Source organism: Plutella xylostella, chromosome 22 (assembly GCF_932276165.1).
Source record: "Plutella xylostella chromosome 22, ilPluXylo3.1, whole genome shotgun sequence".
Classification (NCBI taxonomy): Eukaryota; Metazoa; Arthropoda; class Insecta; order Lepidoptera; family Plutellidae; genus Plutella; species Plutella xylostella.
Genome location: NC_064002.1, coordinates 2,191,794 through 2,213,137, shown reverse-complemented (window position 1 = coordinate 2,213,137; position 21,344 = coordinate 2,191,794). Strand labels below are relative to the sequence as shown.

The 21,344-nt window shown below is 39.1% G+C and overlaps 4 protein-coding genes across 6 annotated transcripts; 1 reads left to right on the top strand and 3 right to left on the bottom strand.

The window, feature by feature from the left end:
- Positions 1 to 393: 393 nt before the first annotated feature.
- Positions 394 to 2,989, bottom strand: LOC105395845 (prothoracicotropic hormone-like). Of its 3 annotated transcripts, XM_048629152.1 has the most exons (5): positions 1,941 to 2,982; positions 1,351 to 1,692; positions 1,073 to 1,111; positions 896 to 1,006; positions 394 to 535 (listed from the first exon to the last, which is right to left on the bottom strand). In XM_048629152.1, the coding sequence occupies exons 1-5, from the start codon at positions 1,947 to 1,949 to the stop codon at positions 395 to 397; spliced, it is 642 nt and encodes a 213-aa protein (XP_048485109.1). In that variant the 5' UTR covers positions 1,950 to 2,982; the 3' UTR covers position 394. The 3 variants fall into 3 exon arrangements, with proteins under 3 accessions (XP_048485109.1, XP_037978307.2, XP_037978308.2); XM_038122379.2 differs by having other exon boundaries at positions 896 to 1,111; positions 1,941 to 2,989; XM_038122380.2 differs by lacking the exon at positions 1,941 to 2,982 and having other exon boundaries at positions 896 to 1,111; positions 1,351 to 1,816.
- A 736-nt stretch (positions 2,990 to 3,725) lies between these two features.
- LOC119690416 lies at positions 3,726 to 4,949 on the top strand. Its single transcript, XM_038105415.2, has 2 exons — positions 3,726 to 3,975; positions 4,129 to 4,949. The coding sequence occupies exon 2, from the start codon at positions 4,135 to 4,137 to the stop codon at positions 4,879 to 4,881; it is 747 nt and encodes a 248-aa protein (XP_037961343.2). The 5' UTR covers positions 3,726 to 3,975; positions 4,129 to 4,134; the 3' UTR covers positions 4,882 to 4,949.
- LOC125490309 lies at positions 4,948 to 6,537 on the bottom strand. The gene is made up of 3 exons (XM_048629153.1): positions 6,410 to 6,537; positions 5,414 to 5,438; positions 4,948 to 5,148 (listed from the first exon to the last, which is right to left on the bottom strand). Exons 1-3 carry the CDS (start codon positions 6,476 to 6,478, stop codon positions 4,967 to 4,969), a joined length of 276 nt encoding a protein of 91 aa, XP_048485110.1. The 5' UTR covers positions 6,479 to 6,537; the 3' UTR covers positions 4,948 to 4,966.
- A 1,278-nt stretch (positions 6,538 to 7,815) lies between these two features.
- Positions 7,816 to 9,343, bottom strand: LOC119690417 (zinc finger matrin-type protein 2). Its single transcript, XM_038105416.2, has 3 exons — positions 9,156 to 9,343; positions 8,808 to 9,049; positions 7,816 to 8,385 (listed from the first exon to the last, which is right to left on the bottom strand). Exons 1-3 carry the CDS (start codon positions 9,268 to 9,270, stop codon positions 8,146 to 8,148), a joined length of 597 nt encoding a protein of 198 aa, XP_037961344.1. The 5' UTR covers positions 9,271 to 9,343; the 3' UTR covers positions 7,816 to 8,145.
- Between the last annotated feature and the right edge of the window lie 12,001 nt (positions 9,344 to 21,344).

Sequence of the window (21,344 nt, the reverse complement as noted above, 5' to 3'; positions counted from 1 at the left end):
TGCACCTAGTGTAGGTTTTTCTTAACCGATCAAGTTGTGAATATCGACGTAAATTTGTACGTGGTGGAGCTAGTGCAGCGCGAGTACCGCTAGGTGGCGACTCTCTCGCGCTCCGCCATACAAATTCCCGTTTATTCGTCACTACTCGAACGGTGTGAAAACTTGCACTCCGTATGCAGATCTAACAAACACTAAACCTTCAAACTAACAACTACTACAAACATTTGTAAGTTCTATGAAAATGGGGATTAATCTACACACATCATAATTTTATTATACATTACAACATTTTGAGTATCAATTCCTAGATTTACATAAGTAAACATTTTATTACAACATCTTTCCAATAATACAGGCATAAGTAAGTATATCAATGTTGCTGTCATAGTCAGGTCTAGTTTTTGTCTACAAAGTCGCTAGTGCAGAGGCAGGCCACGGTGACTGGTTTTTTGAGGGCTACGTACATGTGAGCGAGGCTTTTAGGCATGTTCAGTGATGATCTGTCGTAGTTCTCTTTCTCTTTTAGGACGGTTAGCTGAAACGTATGTAGGTTTAATATTATTTGTAGGTACAGTGTGGAATTTTGACTGGGCAGTTACTGTTGGTAGATAAATTCTGTTGTCATGCTGAAAAGTTTCATCATGGGACATACTCTGAAATCGCAAAAAAAACAGCTTGTCCGACGGTCCCATAATGGAAGTTTCATGTACGATACACCAGCCTACACGGGAAGTTCACTAAATAAAAATGCTAAAATATTTTGAGGTTTACGCCACTGGCAAATGTAAAAGTAATGGAATATAGTAAGGTGGGGTAAGACAGTCCCACCTTACTCCACCTTATTTATTTATTTATTTTTTCTGAATATTTTAAGTAGGTTCTTATGCTGATTTACCTCATATAAGCTGGGCTGGCACGAGTAATTAGGCGAGCAGAGTTTGGTGGTGCAGTTCCTCTCTTCCACGAACCGCGGGAAGAAACCCTCGCCAAGGTCTTTTAACCGTTTCTGTAAAGTTAACTTCAGTTCAAGTAAATGTATAACACAATTCAAGTCCACGGCGCATTTACTTACATTGTATTCACAGGAGCAGGGCGGGTCCATGACTGCTTCCTGTTGATATAAGAATATAAATATAAATTATATTCTTCAGAGTGTGTTTGTTTGGGAAAGTGGTTCAGTCAGTATGAAAAAGGACCACTTGTGGTATGACCAATGCATGGTGGAAAACAAATGCATGCCTTGCTACAGGACAATAATGTTCTTAATGAATTTAGGTTGGTTAAAGTACCACCTTAAGTTTTTTTATGGGTTGAGAAAGCAAGCATCTTTACTGTAAAAAAAATACTCACATTATATTTTTTGACTTTCGTGTCCCCACGCTTCCTCGTCCGAGTTTCAACGGAATTGTCCAGCAAAATGATATCATTACGGATCATATTCGCATAGTCAAAAATCAGCGTTGGTATTTCATCACTTTCCGGGTCATAAGACTCTACTGTATAAGCGACCCCAAGTCCATCGGCTAAAGCTCCTTTTTCAAAACCCCTTTGCTGTCTCACATAGTTTTGTTTCCTCATATGTGTTCTTTGGTCTTCTACTAGGTACTCGTCTGTGTTTTGTTTAGCTTGCACCCTGGTCAGAGGTAGGGCCAGGTCTAGACATACTAGCAGGCCTAGACAAGACGTCATTACCTGCGAAATTTAAACGCGTGATAGGTATTACGGGATATGGGAAACATTGCATGTGAGCTTGCAAGGTAAAAAGCACTTAGGTATTAATAATTAAGTATACCTACTTAAATAATTAACTATAGTTAATACATACATATAAAAGTTGTACAAAGAACCTATGTAGGTACCTAACTACTTTTAACCGGGTAGATCATAAATAAATATTTAAGGTAAGTACTTCAAGATTAAATAATAATAAGGGAGATTACCTTCTTCATATCTGGACGCCTCGGCACTCAAAAGATAACTAATGTAGGGGTTGAGATTTCCTCAGTTTATATACAGGATGTTTGATTGACACCCGTAACAAAGGGGTCCATTAAGTAGTAACATTATCCTCTGGTAACTATTTTTATAATAGAAGGTGAAAAGAAAAGATGTTATTGGTGTGGATTTTCTTTTCAGAATTCTTTTCATGATCTATAAATCCCCTTCAGGTAGATGTAATAAAACCGTACCTATTCAAGTGTGTGCGTCAGAGAGAGAAATAACCCATCTAAGTACCTACCTACCTAGTATGTACGTATACAGCATGTCGCAAAATGGTATACTAAGCCGAAACCTACAGCATGTTATACATATCTAAGCACTAAGAATTTTAACGTTCTGATTTCATTTCTGGGCTTAGATATAACATGCTGCACACGTATGTAGGTTTCGGCTTAGCATACCCTTTTTGCAACATCCTGTAGTTCTAAGGTGTTGACTTATCGGAAAGGAATGAATAGGGATTCTATTATATCCAAGGTAGGTACGATACGTTGTACGTTGTAATGTCGTTGTCGTGTCTATTAGGCGTGGACATGACATGACACACAAAGCCGACCGCTAGTAAGGAGAAGAAAGAGGAAGAAGGTAGGATACAGGTCATTACAGGTGCCAGAATGATTGGTAGCTGAAGTGGCAGTGAACTGGCCATATATGCCGAAGAACCGATTACCGGTGGGGTAAACGAGTTTTCGAGTGGAAGTCACCATCTGGCCAGCGTACCGTAGCGTAGGACACACTCCAGCCCGCTGCCGCTGCATCGAAAACCTTAGACTTAGGAAGTGGCTGACTGAGGAATGCCGAGGACAGAGCGCTGTGGTGCTCCTTGGAAGAGGCGTATGTCCAGCATTGGACGATTACGAGATGATGATGAGAAAGAAAGGTTAGGTACCCAAAAGATGGTTCGTAGGGCCCTCATAAGCACGTTAAGAAAAACTTAAATACTTACTCCTATCTTAACTATACAGATAGTGTTTTTATTTCCTTCACTATAAAAACTTATGTTGGTTACGTGACTTTTCAGTAGGTACGTAATTAAGTAACCACTTGTACCTACCTACCTAGTAAGTATGGGGACGTGAATAGTTATATTTTTCATGAATTATAAAATAAAAAACAGTTTGACACCTGTAATCACCCCAAATCGTCTTATTACCTAAGATATGAAACACCCTGTCATCATCATCATCAGCCCCCTGTTGATTATAGGTAAGTATAGGCTTCCTTTTGTGTGCGCAAAATTTTCGGTCCTGTGCCACTTCCAGCTTCCATTTGGGTAGGTATGAATAATAAATAGTTAGGTAAATATTAGTAAATAATTATTCAGTCTGTCGACGACGACGGCGGCGCGGCGGGCAGGGCGGCGGCCACATGTTCACATTACATCATACTAGTTATCTTATCTACCGAAGAACGAATAGCCGTTGGGTCTCGGTAGACGGTGGAAACCAGACCTTTATAGGTAACAGTGATGGTTACGTATTTGGACCGAGGATACAGTTCTGTTTACTGTCGCTCCTTATAATAATGTAATAAGTATAATCAGACTGTTATCATCTCCGACAAGTAGGTCTCATCATACTCTTAAGCAAGGACTTTGTTATCATCTCCGACAAGTAGGTCTCATCATACTCTTAAGCAAGGACTTTGTGCTCTTAAGCCACTCTAAGGTCTCATCAAATATTCTTATGGGTCTCATGTTCCTTGCGGCTGTTGGGACACTGGGACAGCTCAAAATACCTCTTTCTCAGAATAATGAAGTTCTTAATCTGTGGTATGATTCTGTTCATAGAGTAACTTCTGATTATGTTGTATCTGTCAATGTCAACTGTCAAAACTAACCAATATTTTTTGCAAAATAAACAAAACTAAAAGAAAACTTTAGAAATATTAGAAAACAGAGACTCACTTTTTACTTGACTATTATAAACAGTGATAAATAAAAGGGAACAGATTTTTATACGCCCAATATAACTGGTAAGTCCCGAGTAATTTGGCATATTCAAGTCGACGACACCTCGGACTAAATGCTATCACAAAAAGAACAGTGATCTCAGACTTAATTACTATGCCCACCCCTGTTGTATATAAAAAATATGAATTAAATAGTGAAATGTTTGTGATTTTCAGTTTCCCATGTCAGATAACGATTCCATTACTGATGACAGTGAAAACGAAAGGAGCTCCGAAGCGAGCAGCAGACAACCAACTGCGGCTCCGGAGGGATGGAGCAAAGAAGAGAAATTCAGATTGCTACAAGCCATAAAGGCATTTGGCTCCTCCAACATTTCCTTTGTAACAGATCATGTAGACACTAAAACCCTAGAGGAAGTCACACAAGCTATAGAGTTCTACAAAAAAAAGGCCAATGCAGCCCGACCAAGACATCTACTTTCCAAGGCAAGGCCAAATACAGCATTTGCTAAAACTCAGCAGCTGCCCCTGTCAAGCTGGGCCAACCTGCTCACTGAGAATATTGAGTTTGGAAACCTTCAAAATGAAACAGCAACAGCATTTCGTCTGATAGCTGAGTTTGAGAGTATTCCAAAAGCTAATGAAACATGCAATATTAGCTTCAGGGAGCTGTATCAATTAGTAGCCAATGCTCTTGACGGCAAATCTTTACAGGGAAATGATCTCATTCAGAGTGTAATTGAAAAGAGTCTTATAGAAACAGCTTTGTTCAGTAAATCTTTTATGAGAAATAGCACCTTTAACCTGGTCACTTCTGCAATGACTATATCTGATGCTGAGTTCCACAACTTCCCGCGGTTTACTAAAGATGATGACCTCACAAACATCAGACATCTTAGTGCACAAAGAGCCTATAATCCTTTTGGTATTAGTGAACAATATCTGAAGCCTGAATCTATAAATAAATAAATATCTGAATTACAATACACTGAAAAACTTAAGGTATACATTAAAACAATAAAAGGTATGTGAAAATATTTGTTAATTAGTTTTATTATGATGAGTTAAGCCATTCTATGAATCTGTTGAACAACTTGAGTGCAACTTTGACTACTGAGTCCCAGAATCCGGAGTCTTCCTCTTGATTGGCAGATATTGGGTATTCATCGCCTTCATCAAAACTTTCCATCTGTCGCTTTTCTCTGTCTAAGAGTTGGTGCTCATTGTCCAGAAAATCTGTAAATTAGGATTTTATTTTCTTTTACCATGCACCAAGTTGGACTGTTATGCTTAATACCTTTGAATATAAAAGTTATGCTGCTTACTAATCTTGTGTAAGTGATGATAATTAGGTATTATACTGAAGGGATATTCCTTGGGCTACCTATCAGAGATTAGCTACTTAGAATAGAATGTAGGTTATATCTATTGTATAACAATCACTGTCTAACTAACTAGTAATAGCATCATCAGTGATGAAAATTGCCAGAAAAACACTCACCATTTGACAAGGACTGATCTGGTATCTGAAAATAAACAGAAAATACAATACATTTTATTATACAGGCAGGTATAGGTAGTAGCTAAAAAAATATAATTATAAACAAACAAAAAACCCAACTGCACACTAAAAAGATGAAAACAAGCCCCAATGTTAATGGAAAGTATCGCAGACGGGGTCCAGCAGAGGGTTCACCATTTAGCTGAATGTTACTTAGATAGGTAGACCTTGTGTGGCGGTCAAGTTGATGCTCGCCTGCGATACTTTCCATTAACATTGGGGCTTGTTTTCATCTTTTTAGCGTGCAGTCGGGTTTTTTGTTTGTTTATAATTATATTTTTTTATTTGTAAGTTTTTCATTGTTTTATATTTTATGAAATATTATGTCAGTAGTCGGGTTTTAGTTTATGAACATTTTTTATTTCAATAGTTTTGGTGTTGTGATTTAAATACTTACTTACAGATGCCTACAATATGCATATTTTTGTGATGTGCTAATCAAGCGCTTTCATTTGATACCCCACACGGCATAGTTGGAAAAGTATAATTTTTTCGATCATCACTTTATGTCCTCTAGAGGGCGCTATATACATTTTAATGTAACGTCACATAGCCTATAACCATCGTGCAATTAAGGCGCTTCTAACGCATTAAATAATAATAATAAATATGTGGGGACATCTCACACACGGCCATCCGACCCCAAGCTAGGCAGAACCTGTGTTATGGGTGTCGGACAGCTGATATATCTACACAAATACATAGATAGATAGATACTAAATATAAATATCAACACCCAAGACCCGAGTACAAATATCTGTCTTTAAACAAATATCTGCCCCAGCCGGGAATCGAACCCGGGACCATCGGCTCAGTAGTCAGGTCACTAACCACTACGCCATTCGGTCGTCGAACGAATTTCTAACGATACCTCATACCCAAGGAATACCTAACATCGGTTATAGCATTATCGGAAGAAGAAAAACCGGAACTTACCCTCAGCCCGCTCACACAAGCCACAAGAACGACGAACGTGATCACCACCAACGCGCGTGCTCGCCTCATGATGACGGCATCTGATTGACAGCCTCCGTGACTCTGAACTTGCGTTTTATAGGAAGGCGTGGCCGGATGATGATTGTCGGCCACTCGATTGTGCTTACATGAGTATTAGGTAGTACTCCACTGAAAACATCTCTGTCATCATGCACGGGTAAAATAGAGGAAATAAGTGATTGCTTAGGTAAATTGTTTTTGTACAGATTTGCTGGCTAGTATTTGCTAGCCAAATAGGTTATTAAGGAATTCCTATAAGTACATGTGGTGCTGGAAGGCTAGTCTTGCAAGGGTTGGAAGAGATGCTATCTTCGTCATTTTTAATTGATAAAATGATGTAACTATAGATAGGAACTGAATATTATTATGTATGTAGTTAATAGGTAGGTACTTTATAACTTGTAGAAACGCACAGTGATGTACCTATACTATAGCGACCTATAGAGGAAGAGGAAGACTTGCATTTTGGTTTGTGTGTCGTCAGTTCATCAAGTGTACGGTTTACCTACTATAGGTAGTACCCTGGTAATTACCGAACTCCATGTTAAAGCCATAATTATTGTACAGTTTAAATTAAGCAGATAGTAAAAGTCAATTCCGCTATGAGGTCTGTCGCTGAGTGTACATCATGTAAGTTTTGTCCCTCGTGACCTTGCCGTTTCAGCGCCGCGACATGCATGAAAGAGTGTGCACAATGGTCAGGCAATGCAAATAATAGTTATCAGGGGGAAGTCTTGTCATCTCGTTTGCTGGACATGAGTTTATAGTCCCACTTTACTGGACGCTTGCACTCGTTTATAAACAGAAGGATGCTGTTTGTAAAATTGATAGATATCTATTTTTCTACTTCCGGAAATTTTGAATTCCATTACATAATAGCATAGACTAATAATAGTTAGGTCAGGTGCTGGACTAGCTGCCAGAAACGGGGCTGATCATAATATCTGCCAACTAACCGGTATCCGTTGAGGAGAAAAAAGTTCTCAGGTAGTAAGCACGAACTGGCAATGGAAAATAAAACGAGTGGCGCCCTCTGGACTAACGAACTTACACCTACATGTAATCGTACATACAGTAACAATTAGGTAGAGAGAGGTAAGGCCAAATAATTTCCCCTTTTACCTACTATTTGCTTGGTAAATAATAAAATCATTGTTCTATGGGTAATCGATAGCTCGCAAGCAGCCTGAGATTTTCAGTTTCGATAGGGGCATCGCCGTAATACCTAAAAACATGCACCTATTAACTGAATTTGAGTCTTCTGCATACGAAGGGACGTGTTCCTCGTGATTTTATAATTGGTCTTAAAATATAGGAAGGATCATTGAAGATACTATAAAAAAACATAAACTTAAATAGTAATTTATTCAGTTACTCTAGTAACATTAAAATCATTAAAATTACCTTCTTTCTTAATTAAACACAGTATTTGGGACTCGTTAAACATTGGACTTTTGAATGTGGTCATGGATTACTTAGTGATAATGATAAATTTATAAAATTATTGCTGCAAAAGGACCTCTCATTTTAAACCTTAAATGAGAAAAAGGCAGTATTACCTAATTTATAAAAAAACATTGACCAAAAAGTTATTGGACCACCAACAATCTAATCTTAATATTATCATCTTATATCAGTGAAGTATAGGCAATGTGTCCTTCTATTATTTAATGTCATCACTTCTTCGACCCTCCAAACCCGGAGAAGCCCATGATCTGTGCCAGTTCTGAGGGTGCGGGGGCCTCATCCTCTTCTTCAGGCTCCTGTATCTTGCGCTTCTTGTCTCGTCGCTTCTCCCGGCGGAGCTCCTTCACACGAGCCTCTTCCTCTGCTGCTTCCCGGAGTCTTGTGTCCAGTTCGTATTCACGCTTCTTCTCCTCTAGCTTGCGTTTGTTTGTGGCGAAGCGGGCTTTTACCTGAAAAAGTATAGATTACAGCATTCATTTCATTTTTATAAATACAAAATTCTAATTGACTGGAAAAACTACTTAGATTTATAACACATGATGAAATTAATGACAAGATTTACTGAACACTAAAGGTATATATATCAGTAGGTTATAGGACAATAACCTTATCAATACAGAATAGTAAAGAAATACCATAAGCTATCAAAAGTAGACTTTTTAAGACAATCTTGGCTATATTTAGCTTTTATTTATTTATTAGCTTTACCTGTACAATACTTCTTCTATATACTTCTGGTACCTATATCAAATAGTTTCATTTTCTGATATACATAAATCTGAATGATGAAACACTCCATTATAGTGGACTTGACTTCACAACAAAAAAATAAAATGAAACAGGTGAGGTGTTTAATATAGGTAAATATTACCTGGTCCAAAGAGCTGCGTTCTATCTTCATGGACATGCCAAGATTCCTCTGATGCTTCTTTCCATTGATGTGGTCGAGGAAGTTGATGGAGTCTTTGACAACACAGTCACATACATTGCAGTAGTAGCCTCCGGATTGTGATGTGGGGGTGTTCTTATTGATGACCACACTCTTGCCCAACTTGGAGTCGAGATCTACCTTGTATTCTCTCTGTTTGAGGAGCTCTCGTTTTACTGGTGGTACTGAAAATTTTGGTCAACATTAGGATTTTTGTAGGTTATAAATTTTAGCTTAAAATCAAAGTTATGAATAGAATTTCATATGTGAGCAGGTAAATGGTGAACGAACCTTTCTTTTTGGACTTCTCTTCGTCGTCGAGCTCGGCCTGCAGTCGCTCGGCAGCAAGCTTCTCGAACTCATCCTTGTCCCACTTCCTACGGTGGTCGTCAGGCCTCATACTCATCTTGAGGGGTTTGTGTTACACGCTGAATTACTCACAATACAAATTGCAAAAGTGAAATTTGAGGAAAGGGTTTGAGGATAAATCAATCAAGACACGCAAAAAATAACCATTTACGAAATTTTTGTTTGGATTTTGCTGAGAAGACACTGACACCGACGCTGACGTATGACAGTGACAGTTGACAGCAGTGTTGCCAGTGGCAGATAGTCAAATATAACACGAATCAGATCAAAAAGTAACATTTTCCCGAGAAAAGTAACATGTCATTTTTTAATATGGAAACCGATACAAGACTTATTATCGCAGTTTATTATACTAAAATTCCTGTCATATTCGGTAAAATTTAAAAAAGCAAAAAACATACAGTCAATGTCAGTGAAAACTTATTTCAGTTGCAAACACGACTTGTTATGAAATTACTGATTCTATAAAAACGTACTCATTTATTGGATTAACATAATGAATGCAACAGGTTTTAGGTTACTTAAGAAATCACAAAGCAAATTACAAAAAAAAAAACATCTATAGGTACTTTGAAAAAAGTGCCGACTGATCGATTTACTGCTAGTCAGACAGAACTTAGAGTGAACCTCATTCGACTCAATTGCTCGCACGCCAAGAAACCGGGATGGAAGATTACGAAATACACTCGACTCACGCGAGTGAGTGAATATGCGGCACGACGATGTTGAAAGATTTTCACACCTTTAGTCAATTCACAAAATCAAGTACAAGCCAACGTAACAAACAAAAATTGTATCATTCTTGGAGGCGTTTCATTCATTTTTTTTTATTTTCTGGAAAATCTAAAAAGTTACACAAATATAACATATTGAGTCATGTAACATGGAGGTAACACAAAAGGGTCAAAAGTAACGTAAAATGTTACTTTTGTAACATTCTGGTTCAACGCTGGTTGACAGGTGACTTGACTGATCGATGACAATGTCATCAACTTTACGTTTTAGTCAAAGTTTAGTCTGTGGTTTTAAGTACATTCTCAGAACAATGAATTACTTTGGTTTGTACTGCACCAGCGAACATAAAGTACTTCTCTAACGAGAAACACTACACTCATGTGACAACAAACACCTAATATCGGAAGCAGACCGGGACTGACATGGGCTCATGGGTGTGGTGTGTCCACATTTATAGTTGTTTAAGGCGCCGTCACACAAGCGGACGCGGCTTTACTGTCTGAGGAGGAGGTAATAATAAGTACCTATCTACTACCTACAAGTGTGCAGCTCCTGCCTCCCTTTTTCCATTCAATCTTCAGTTCGCCACAACAAACATTACTGGCTTAGAAGTAAACAAGTAAAGTAAACTTTTAACCGATAGATAAGTCAGTCAGAAAATCATAAACCAAAGCTACCTACCTAAAGGTACTGTAACTGATCCTCAGGATACCGATTTCCTTGATTCCTCCATATTATTGCCATTAACTTGGGCCCTTCGGAAACTAAGTCGATAAATAGACACGGACGTAAAATAAAAACGAAATGTTAGAGCAATGGAAAGCGGAGATGTGAAAGTGGAGTGGAGTGTGAGATTTTAGGCGGGCGGGGGCCAAGATTCGAACATGAGGCCGAGCAGACTGCAGGCAGATTACCTAATTGCTATCGAGCTTTGTACGTTCATAGGCATACCTATATTTATGTCATCGATAAAACCCCTGAATATCATTTTTTGCGCACGTTAACATCTTCAGCCAAGAAATTTGCTGGAACATAGCTCGCTTCACTGTTAAAAACTAAAATAAATCTTATTTCCATATCAACACATCGTCCAGCCCCACAGTTCCGGGTATAAAATCCTGAAGATACAAAAGGTACGGTCCACTATCGAGGGTCCTCATGCGTCCATAACGCATTTAGATGACTTCGTTACGTGGCCCTGCTGACCTCGGCTGTGATCTTGTTCCAGAGGTATTTCCGGCTTGATTCGATCGCCTAGAGTGGGAAGAATAAAGTGCCTAGCTAGTTAGGCACTCAATCCTCAAGTGAAAAAAAAAAGTAACGGGCCAGTTTTTGATTTCTCTACCATCGGTCAAAAATGGCAACCATTAGTTAAATACCAACAATATTCGTATGCCATGTCTGACACGTGACTTGACTAATAGTTAAAGTTAACCACGGATCAAGAAACAGCCCTAAATGAACGATGACACATAACTAATTAGCCCGGGAATAGTTCCAATAGGCACTATTACCCAAAAACCGACAGATTGAAACAAGTATGAGCTAATGCGTTACGATTTATGTTAGGCCATCGACAGAGTGTTTGCGTCTGCAACATAACGACGACGGGTCGGTGACATATGGCGCGGTTATAACATTATTATGACAGGAAATTCCTTCATTTCGCTCTTTTTGCCGCCGGGATCACTGTTATATATCGCGTGTCCGCTGTAATATCTAGTTATGGCTTTAGAGGACGTTTTGCGACGTGCCGGTAATGGTTATGACGTCGTATGGAGTTAGGACGGACACGTGAAAGTGCCTGTTTAGATATTTTGTTTTAAGTGGCAGCGGCGAGCGGCGCCTACGAATAAAAACTTCGAGTAAAAGCGAAACGAGTGTAGTTACGTAATATATTTGCGGGCGAAAGCCCGCTTTTAAATTCATAGCTCGAGATAAGAATTCGCATTTCAGGAATATTAAGAGTTGCAATTTAAATCCACTATTCTTCGCGGGCGGTTATTAAGACGGATTATTGAGGTAGAATCTTTGCTGGAACTCAGCAGGGTGCTTAATGGCCTAAAAGCTTCTCAATGTGTACTGCTCGGTATGGATTTCGACAAGGCAAAAGAAATGAACAAAGTCAAATTAAACGGGATCTGGTTAAGGCTGAAGCATGGAGTACCTAATTAATTGCTGAAACTATGGAAACTTTTTTTTAACTTAGGTAGGTGGCATTAGTACCTAAGTACTTACATACTTAACATTTTCATTGGTAATATTGATGAAAGACATACCTAAGTAAGTACAAAATGTTACGCCACCGGAGGGAAAATGCAAAAATATACCCAGATAAACGACGTACTTGCTTTAGATACAAAGACCTTAGAGAAAAATGCGTGAAAAGCCGCGGCATTCCTTCTTAATAACGGTGCAGAGCGTCGCGCCGGGTTTATATTTTCAATCTGTTTCAATGTAAATGGCATCACCCTCGCGAGGCTGTGAGTGACGCCCGCGCGGAATGAGCCAATGTCACGGTATACTGATGACTTAGTATTCCGACTTCGTAAAAAGGTACGCACCGAAAAAGATAAGATCCACCGAACGCGACATCGACGTCTCCGTCAATATTAACAAGGCGGTCTTTCGCTTGCACGCAAACTTTTAACACAGCTTTTGTTTAGAATCATCCCCTCAATTTTGTATCCCATTTCCGTATCTACATGAACATCAAGGCTGGCAGTCCTCGGCTGCGAGGCGTTATTTCCTGGCTCGCTGCGAGCACCTATCAAAACTCACTTGGAAGTAATGAAGGTGCGCGTAAGATATCGTCAGATGCTCGACGAGCAGGCAAATGGAATTGCAGCCGTAAAACTGCTGCCGAATTACGCCAATATACAACACGCCACCTCCGCCGATCCTTACATATATTTTGTCAACTTTTCCTTCGGTATTCTGTAGATCAATACCGAGGTGGGCTTGCTTTTGACAGCGCCATTAAAATAAGCAAGCTCAAAGCGGAATATGTAATACGGGATCGACAACGACCCATCACGTTTGTTTGCGTAACCTTTCGTTTCAAACGTTTTATTGGCATATATTTTGAGAGATAGGATAGATTGTGGCGAATACATAATATCTTGATATATGTACCAACCTTTAATGTAAACTAAAATTACTAGAACATTAATATTTAATACTATTATTAGTCCCGGAGCTAAAATTAGCATGAGGCCGCTGAGGCCCAGATAATTTAGTTGAAGCATCAGTTTATGCTCCGCCGACCTCATGTTTCCACTATCGACTTAACTTTCCTAAACGTTGCCGTTGCCCTAAAGGCCGGACTAGGTACAGACAGCTTCATAACTAACTGCTTTTTTCATCCAAATATAGTCAGTTTAGGATATTCGGTAAAATGTAGAGCTTTTGAAATTGACCGTAGGTAGTAGGTACCTTATGTCTTTAGTTAAACCAATGTCAGTACTTAAATATTGCACTTAATTGAAGTTTATAAATGCCATGTTAATTCCAGATTATTACAATGAAATGTAGAGCAGGCTCCTTCATCAAGTTAAATAAAGTGGACTGCGAAGAAGATACAACATAAATATGAAGAGTCCCGGAGTAATTGAGTTCTTCGTGCAATTGAATAGATTCAGGCAATTTGCAAGTTTTAACATTAAATATTTATTAACACGTTCACGGACAATTGATGGTTGGAAAATATTTTGATATGACACCTAAAAATCCCATACATTTTATCGTTCCGCCTTGAAACGTATTGCCGTATCTCAACATATTTTATTTACGTAATGTGACAGTTACGGCCATAAACGGTATGGTCTACAAGCGGTCCGCCACATCATGCATATCCAACAATGCGTATAGTGACATCTACGGCTACAGGCGGCAGCCGCCAGTTTTTTTCAAGGACCGTTTCATTTTCAAATAGGTTTGGACGTTTTTCAGATACAAAGTTCCACTTTTAGCATGCTATTTACAATAAATAAAGCTGATATAGTAAGATTAAACAAAGGGGTTCATCGACAAAAGCTAAAATTTTCTAGTTCCTCATTACAGTTATATCTTCGCTTTTCTTTGTTCCATTTAAGTAATTATAGTATTTGAATCGAATAGGTAGGTATCCTATATGCAAAACAGTATAATATTTATCGATTTATTATTAATTTACCTCGTAATTTGCCACAAAAATTACCAGACTACCACCCGTTCTACACAACATTTCCGCGACGCGCGCGCCGTGACACTAAACTTCTGGAAGGTTATTTTTATTTGTAACGGTTACGGCGACAGGCGGTATGTCACTATAAAGTTCACTTATGTGTGTGCAAAAGAAACCCCGACAAGTTCTTTGTTATGACACCTAGAAACAAATGAATTAGCACAATACGACACTAAATCATGCATCTCCTGTTAAGAATACGGAAATGATACGGCTGTTGACGGTTCGTCCGTTTCAATCAATAGAAGTTGGACGGCCACAGGCGCGTAGTCATATTACAAGGATACTTAATTACGGCCCTCGACGGATTGTCCGTGAACGTGTTAAGAATCTAGTTTCTGGGTTATTTTTTTTGTACTTCTACTTGAAATAAGTAGATACCTAAAACTATTTCAACAGGTATGAGTTGGAGGAGAGCACAGTCACTAAAGGATGCGACTAAAAATCAGTACAGAAACTAACATGTTTAATTTAATACACATACAGGTAGGTACCCGGTTATATAACACATGTAATTTTCAAATCATATTCGCTACAGTACATTATATTGTATTCGTCTCGCGAGCAGATTACAATCAATGTGTTTTTCGCTTTATAAATCTTCATTTTCATCGAAATATGAGCTGTAGAGTTGACATCTAATATCCGACAGCCGGACTTTATGTCCTCGCAGCTGTCTAAATAAAAATACGAGAGCTTCGCTTTGCATACCCAGATACCAGGGCCCTGATACCCGGTCCACTTTTGGCGAGTAAAGTATAACGTTAGTAAAAAAAAATGTATAGGTAGGTACTCTAGCTAATGATAATTAAACTTGGGTAAGTATATAGTCTACTTCTATCTTGTTACTCATATCTTTAAGCAAGATTATTGTTTTTTTTATAATTAATCAATGTGTAATATAACAGAACTACTGAAACTGAGGTAATACTCGGTCAAGCTTCTTTCATTTTCATCTTTAATTTAATATCTAAGTAGGTATCTTTCAGTAACTAGAACAATTTTAACAAGTATAATATTAAATAAGTACTTAATTAAATAATACCTAAATGGATAGTCCAGGGTCTGTTTCCATCTATCTAGAAAATTACGTTGGTCTTAGTGCCTTCCCTCGCCTCGGGAAATTATGAATAATGACTTCAAAGGCACAAGGTACGTACTATATAGCTAGTTTTATCTTATTATATTTCTTATTAATGTTGGTTGAAATAAAATGATTAAGTATGTAAATACAGAGCACAAAATAGTTTATCTTTCCTGCAGATAACTAGATTTTATTTATTATTTATACCTGAGTAATATATTTTTAAATAATTATTATTTCTACTTAATTGCACATACTTAATACAAAATTATACAAATAAGCGAATTTAATGTTATCTAATAGCAAACATTACTGTTGTTACTGAAAGACTATTGTTGAAACTACTGTGTCTGCCCTCTGTCCCACTGAGGGGACATAAGGATACCAATAAAAATATGTCAGGCGAAAGACTCATCTCATGCACCCCAGTAAAGGTTACAACACAAAACTAAGATAGCAGATAGCAGCATGAAATATTGAGAGTGCTTACCTCGGACATTATTCAGAGTTTCATTGAATATTTAAAACTGTTGAAAGATTTTCTCACTTAATACCTTTATCTACGGGGAAAACATACACTCGGTAGCTCTAAATATTTCACAAGCACAAGAGGAAAACAAGAGAAGTATCGGCGAAGGGTGAGTCTCTACAGATTAGAAAAAGAGCCGCATAATATTATTTTTCATTCATTATTAAATACCTAATATCAAATTGATGCTGATAGTTTAGTGGCAAAATTGAATACCAGCATTGAGTTAGTAAAAAATGGTAAAATGTATCCAGCGCATACTTCATCATCATCATCATCATCAGCCTTCTATCGCCCACTGTTGGGTATAGGCCTCCTTATTTGTGCGCCATACTTACTAATAACAAATAACGAATAACGGATGTACTCAATGACCTAAAATGTACCTACATACGTACAGGAGTAGCAGTTCAATGAAGCACATACAAAAATAAATTCAGCCGGCAAAGTTCAAAGACTAGCCACATTATAAAATCAGCTAACTAAAGTAATATATTATACCTCTAGCCCTGCAACTTATGGAATAAATGATTTCCAACGGATCTCTATGAAGAAACGTAACTAAGCGTAAAAACGTTGTTAATAAAATTGCCAAAAATCCCACAGTATGAGGAAAACGGAAACGTTTATAAAAACCATCATAAATTCAGGCAATTTTTCCATCGGGTATAGGAGCGCAAATACACCTGTGCCATTTTAGATCAATTTATTTGACATATACCTAAACATAAGGTACTTATTACTACGTACGTTTGGGGAATAATTTCTGACAAAGTTAAATTGTGTCCATTACCATTGAATTGAAGAATTTTAGACTATCTATAAGATTCATTAAATAAATTAATTGTTAAAAAAATTATATAAAATAAATTGTATAATATAATTGTTAGATATCGGTAGTTATCAGCTGATGGTTAATAATTATCGAAAATGAATTATCAACTATCAGGCTGATCATTTGTCTTTAGAATCCTTCTAGTCAGAACACTCTCAATTACATCATCATCATCATCAGCCAATAATCATCCACTGCTGGACATAGGCCTCTCCCAAGGAGCGCCACAACACTCGGTCCTCGGCCTTCCTCATCCAACCACTACCCGCCACCCGCCTAAGGTCGTCAGTCCAGCGGGCAGGAGGGCGTCCCACGCTGCGTTTGCCTGTTCGTGGTCTCCACTCGAGAACTCGTCTACCCCAACGGTTATCGGTTCTTCGGCAGATATGACCAGCCCACTGCCACTTCAGCTTGCATATTTTGACAGCTATGTCGGTAACCTTAGTCCTCTGACGGATAACCTCATTTCTGATACGATCCATCAGAGAAACCCCAAGCATAGCTCTCTCCATAGCACGCTGAGCGACTTTAAATCGGTGGACCAGTCCTACCGTCAGTGTCCACGTCTCTGCACCATACGTCATCACTGGCAGGACGCACTGGTTGAAGACTTTTGTCTTCAGGCTCTGAGGAATGGCTGAGGAGAATATGTGACGAAGTTTCCCGAATGCAGCCCAACCCAGTTGGATGCGCCTTGCAGCCTCCTTGTCGAAGTTGCTTCTGCCTAGCCGAATAGTCTGCCCGAGGTAGACATATTCTTGCACAACTTCGAGTGTTGCCTCACCAACGGCGACCGGCTCCGGTTTGATGTGAGCATTGTACATGACTTTCGTCTTGTCCAAGTTCATTCCGAGGCCTACACGTCGGGAAGCAGCATTTAGGCCACTTAGCATCCAGCTGAGTTCCTGCAGAGATTCTGCCATAATAACGATGTCGTCCGCGAAGCGGAGGTGTGACATGTACTCGCCATTAATACATATGCCATGTCCTTTCCAGTCCAACGTCTTAAAGACATCTTCCAATGCATTGGTGAACAGTTTCGGAGATATCACATCCCCCTGTCTCACTCCACGTTGCAGTTGGATAGGTCTTGTCTTGTGGTCCTGTACTTGGACAGTTATAGTAGCGGCATTGTACAGACATCTCAACACTTCGATATAGCGCCAATCGATTTGGCATCTCTGCAAGGATTCCAAAACTGCCCAGGTCTCGATGGAGTCGAAGGCTTTTTCATAGTCCACAAAGGCTAGACACAGAGGCTGATTATACTCTTCGGTCTTCTGTATAATTTGCCTTTCTGTGTGGATGTGGTCTATTGTACTAAAGCCTTTTCGAAACCCAGCCTGCTCTGGGGGCTGAAACTCGTCTAACTTTTGGGCAAGACGGTTCGTGATAACCCTTGAGAACAGCTTGTATACATGGCTTAAAAGCGAGATCGGTCTATAGTTCTTCAGAAGGGTTTTGTCACCCTTCTTAAAGAACAATACCACGACGCTCTCAGACCATGCCTCCGGTGTAATGCCATTGTGAAGAACTGAATTGAAGAGCCTCTGGAGCTGTTCGAGGATTGCAATACCCCCAGCTTTCAGAAGCTCTGTAGTAATTCCGTCTTCACCCGGAGCCTTGTTGTTTTTAAGCTGCTCAAGGGCTATCCTAATCTCACCTATGTCGACGTCAGGGATGTCGTCAGTGTAGTGGCGTATTAGTGGCGCTCTGGAATCGGTGAGCTGCGCCACACACTTCTGCGCATGTGAAGCATAAAGTTGTCCGTAAAAACCTTCTATTTCGGCAAGAACCTCCGGCTTAGAGGCAACGATATTACCATCTGCACTCAGACCTCAACTTCGTCAAGTGGCTTCTCCCAAGCTGCTGAACGAAGACCTTCGACCCCCGATTTTGCTCAATTGCTGCTTCTATGGCGCGTGTGTTGGAGCGACGGAGATCTCTTCGTATCAGCTTCTTTATACGCTTGTTGAGTACCCGTAGTTCTGACGAAGTGTCACCTGCCGACGGAAATTCGCGTCTCTGCCTCATAAGCTCGAGTGTCTCGCTTGAAAGTTTAGATATTACATCACCTTTCCACCAATCAATGAAATACACATCAAACTTATGACTACCTTTCACCCTATTGGGAGCATTGACTTACATATTACTAGAGCGTAAGGACAGGCCTAACCGCTGTAGAAAATGACACCCTCGCGTTGGCCCTAAAATCTCTATAATCTGTCATAATCTGAATGAATTAGGGCCAGGGAGCGGGTGTCATTTTCTCTTTGACAAAACGTTCTGACGGGCGTATCCTTCCTTTTGAAATCATCGATTGAGAGTTACTAAATCGCCACCATGTATTTACACCCATTGGAAAAGGAACGCCGTGCTCCTCCGGCGGAATATTTAAAACGGAGTTATATTTCCCCCTGTACCTGCGCGTAAAAAACAAAATGTCCCATCAACTTCCGAAATATATTGGACGCTCGCCCGAATGGGTATGAACGTTTCATGGCTACGCTATCAATCTGGACGTATATTGTATATCAATACAAATGTATATCTAAGTCGTCCAATAAAGCCGGGTCCAGACGAGTGTAACGTGTAATGTAATTTACTGTGTAACGTAACACAAATTATACGTGTGGACGTCTCTACGAGCATTACATGTAACGCTCGCGGTTGACCCATCGGCTGTCGGTTTTTCGCGCGAACACAAGGGCGCTCGCAGTGCTCGTTTGGTTAAGTTCGTGTGCCATCCACACTGTTGACGCTAAATTACACGTAATGTTACATTACACGTTACACTCGTCTGGACCCGGCTTAAGGAACAATTTGCTTTTTGCTTTTTATGAAGCTATGTTTGTCCATTAACCAAATTAGCCAAAACCACCCATATATACGAGCGTTGCGGTTTAAATCCCAACGAAATACTGTCGTCTCATACGTAGATTAATTTGAGCTAAAGTCTCGTACTTAGATTCATTTGAGCTAAATGAATCGGCTCTGGTGTCGAGACGTATGTTACTTTAATGGACACGTACTCACATAATGTAATGTAATTCCTTCCTGTAGTGAGCCAATTAGCTGTGATGTCTCCGTCTTCCTTAATTGAACAAGACGCTGGATTCAACAGCCAGCATGATTTAAACGCGCTACGTGTGGCAATTTAATTGAAGTTTACAGTACAGTTTCTTGGTTGGAAAATACGTTTAAAATCTAGTTTCTACCTTTTGGAACATGTCGGGTGTTGCAAAGTTAGCCTTACTCGAACCCCAGGTTTAGTAAAGTAGATTAAACGATCATAGCAAGTGTGTATACCTGTTTAAAAGCCTCATTGAATGATCTCAAATTTGATAAGTGCGTCGTAGTATGCATATAGCTCTAAAGTTCACAACCATGGCAAATTTACATGATCCAATTTACGCGATTAAAGTTGTCGTATCAGAGCAACGGCGTCGGAATTGCTGTTGCAGAAGGCGCACTTGAATTTCTATGCAAAGAATACCGATTGTCGAAATGTGGACACGAACCTTAAACAGCCACCGTCCACAATATGTAAACAGTAGCTATACCCAAGCTAGTTAGAAAGAGACAGATTAACCCAACAATTAGAAAGAGAAAGCGGCAGGCCCGTGACCCGCAATACTTCATCATTATTATTTATATTTGCTAACAACTCGTCTGCAAGGAGGCCCGTATAGTCGTACACGGCTTATTTCTCCACGGCACTCGCTCATATTTCATTGTAAATACAAAACAAACGACATATTTGCAGTCCAATGGAGGCGCGAGTACTCTGGAACTGCTCGCGATATTTGTTAGCTATTTCATTACTGTTTGCTCATTTCCTCTCTTATTTATGTTTTGTTCGCCGCTAAATTGATTTATGGTAGATATAGGTATGTATGTGTATTATTAAATGTAGGTAAAGTATATATTATCTTGCTCAAAACTTTATCCAAAGGAGTTAAAGTATGCATGCACATTTTCTATTTTATTCTATTTTTGTGAAAATAATGTGTAAGTATTTTTTATAAATTAACGATAACATTATAATTATAATTAACGTCAAATGTAAAATATAGGAATCATGAATATGAAATACGTTGGTTAATTATGAGGAGGTATCTTTATTTGATTAAACATCAAAAGGGTTTACACAACCGCAAAATGGACGAGTTTATGAAGTTATAATTAATTGCCGAATAATTCTTAAAAGTATAACTCAATGTACGTCCGTAATTCGCTTATTAGGATCTAGTCTGATCCTTTTCACAATTATTTTCAGAGGTTCTGTAAATTAACTTAAGGGAAAATTCCTTTGGATGTATAAACGTATATATATCGTATATCAGTCAAATTTGTACATATCACGAACTTGTTTTGACATCGATTTTCGGATTCAAAATGTGCTGAGTTCGTAAACGTTACTCTGTTTTGACTTTGCGGTACCCCGTCTGGTCTGGTAGTGGTACTTAGCCCTGAGACTGTTTAAACCGGCGGCGGCGGTAGTCCTTATATTATTATTCTACCCAAATTATTTTATGAAATGAAAACAATGTATATGGACGTAAATTTATGATTGATCTAAAACCTATTTTTTATTTCTTTGCTACGACATGTCGTAGCATGCTACGCGGTGGTGGCGTAGCACTTTGCTACGACATTTCGTAGCAACGGTGCTACAGTGCTACGCAGTGGTGGCGTAGCAA

Bases quoted from the DNA above. Each gene is read 5' to 3' on its own strand.
- LOC105395845 (XM_038122379.2), bottom strand. The intron at 1,112-1,350 runs GTGAGTATTTTT...TTATATCAACAG, and splicing joins CGAAAGTCAAAAAATATAAT to GAAGCAGTCATGGACCCGCC. The intron at 536-895 runs GTAAATCAGCAT...CATACGTTTCAG, and splicing joins GCCAGCCCAGCTTATATGAG to CTAACCGTCCTAAAAGAGAA.
- LOC119690416 (XM_038105415.2), top strand. From the start codon at position 4,135: ATGTCAGATAACGATTCCATTACTGATGACAGTGAAAACGAAAGGAGC.
- LOC125490309 (XM_048629153.1), bottom strand. From the start codon at position 6,478: ATGAGGCGAGCACGCGCGTTGGTGGTGATCACGTTCGTCGTTCTTGTG. The intron at 5,439-6,409 runs GTAAGTTCCGGT...GTTTATTTTCAG, and splicing joins CTTGTGTGAGCGGGCTGAGG to ATACCAGATCAGTCCTTGTC. The intron at 5,149-5,413 runs GTGAGTGTTTTT...CCTAATTTACAG, and splicing joins AGATCAGTCCTTGTCAAATG to ATTTTCTGGACAATGAGCAC.
- LOC119690417 (XM_038105416.2), bottom strand. From the start codon at position 9,270: ATGAGTATGAGGCCTGACGACCACCGTAGGAAGTGGGACAAGGATGAG. The intron at 9,050-9,155 runs GTTCGTTCACCA...CAAAATTTTCAG, and splicing joins AGAGAAGTCCAAAAAGAAAG to TACCACCAGTAAAACGAGAG. The intron at 8,386-8,807 runs GTAATATTTACC...ATACTTTTTCAG, and splicing joins AACGCAGCTCTTTGGACCAG to GTAAAAGCCCGCTTCGCCAC.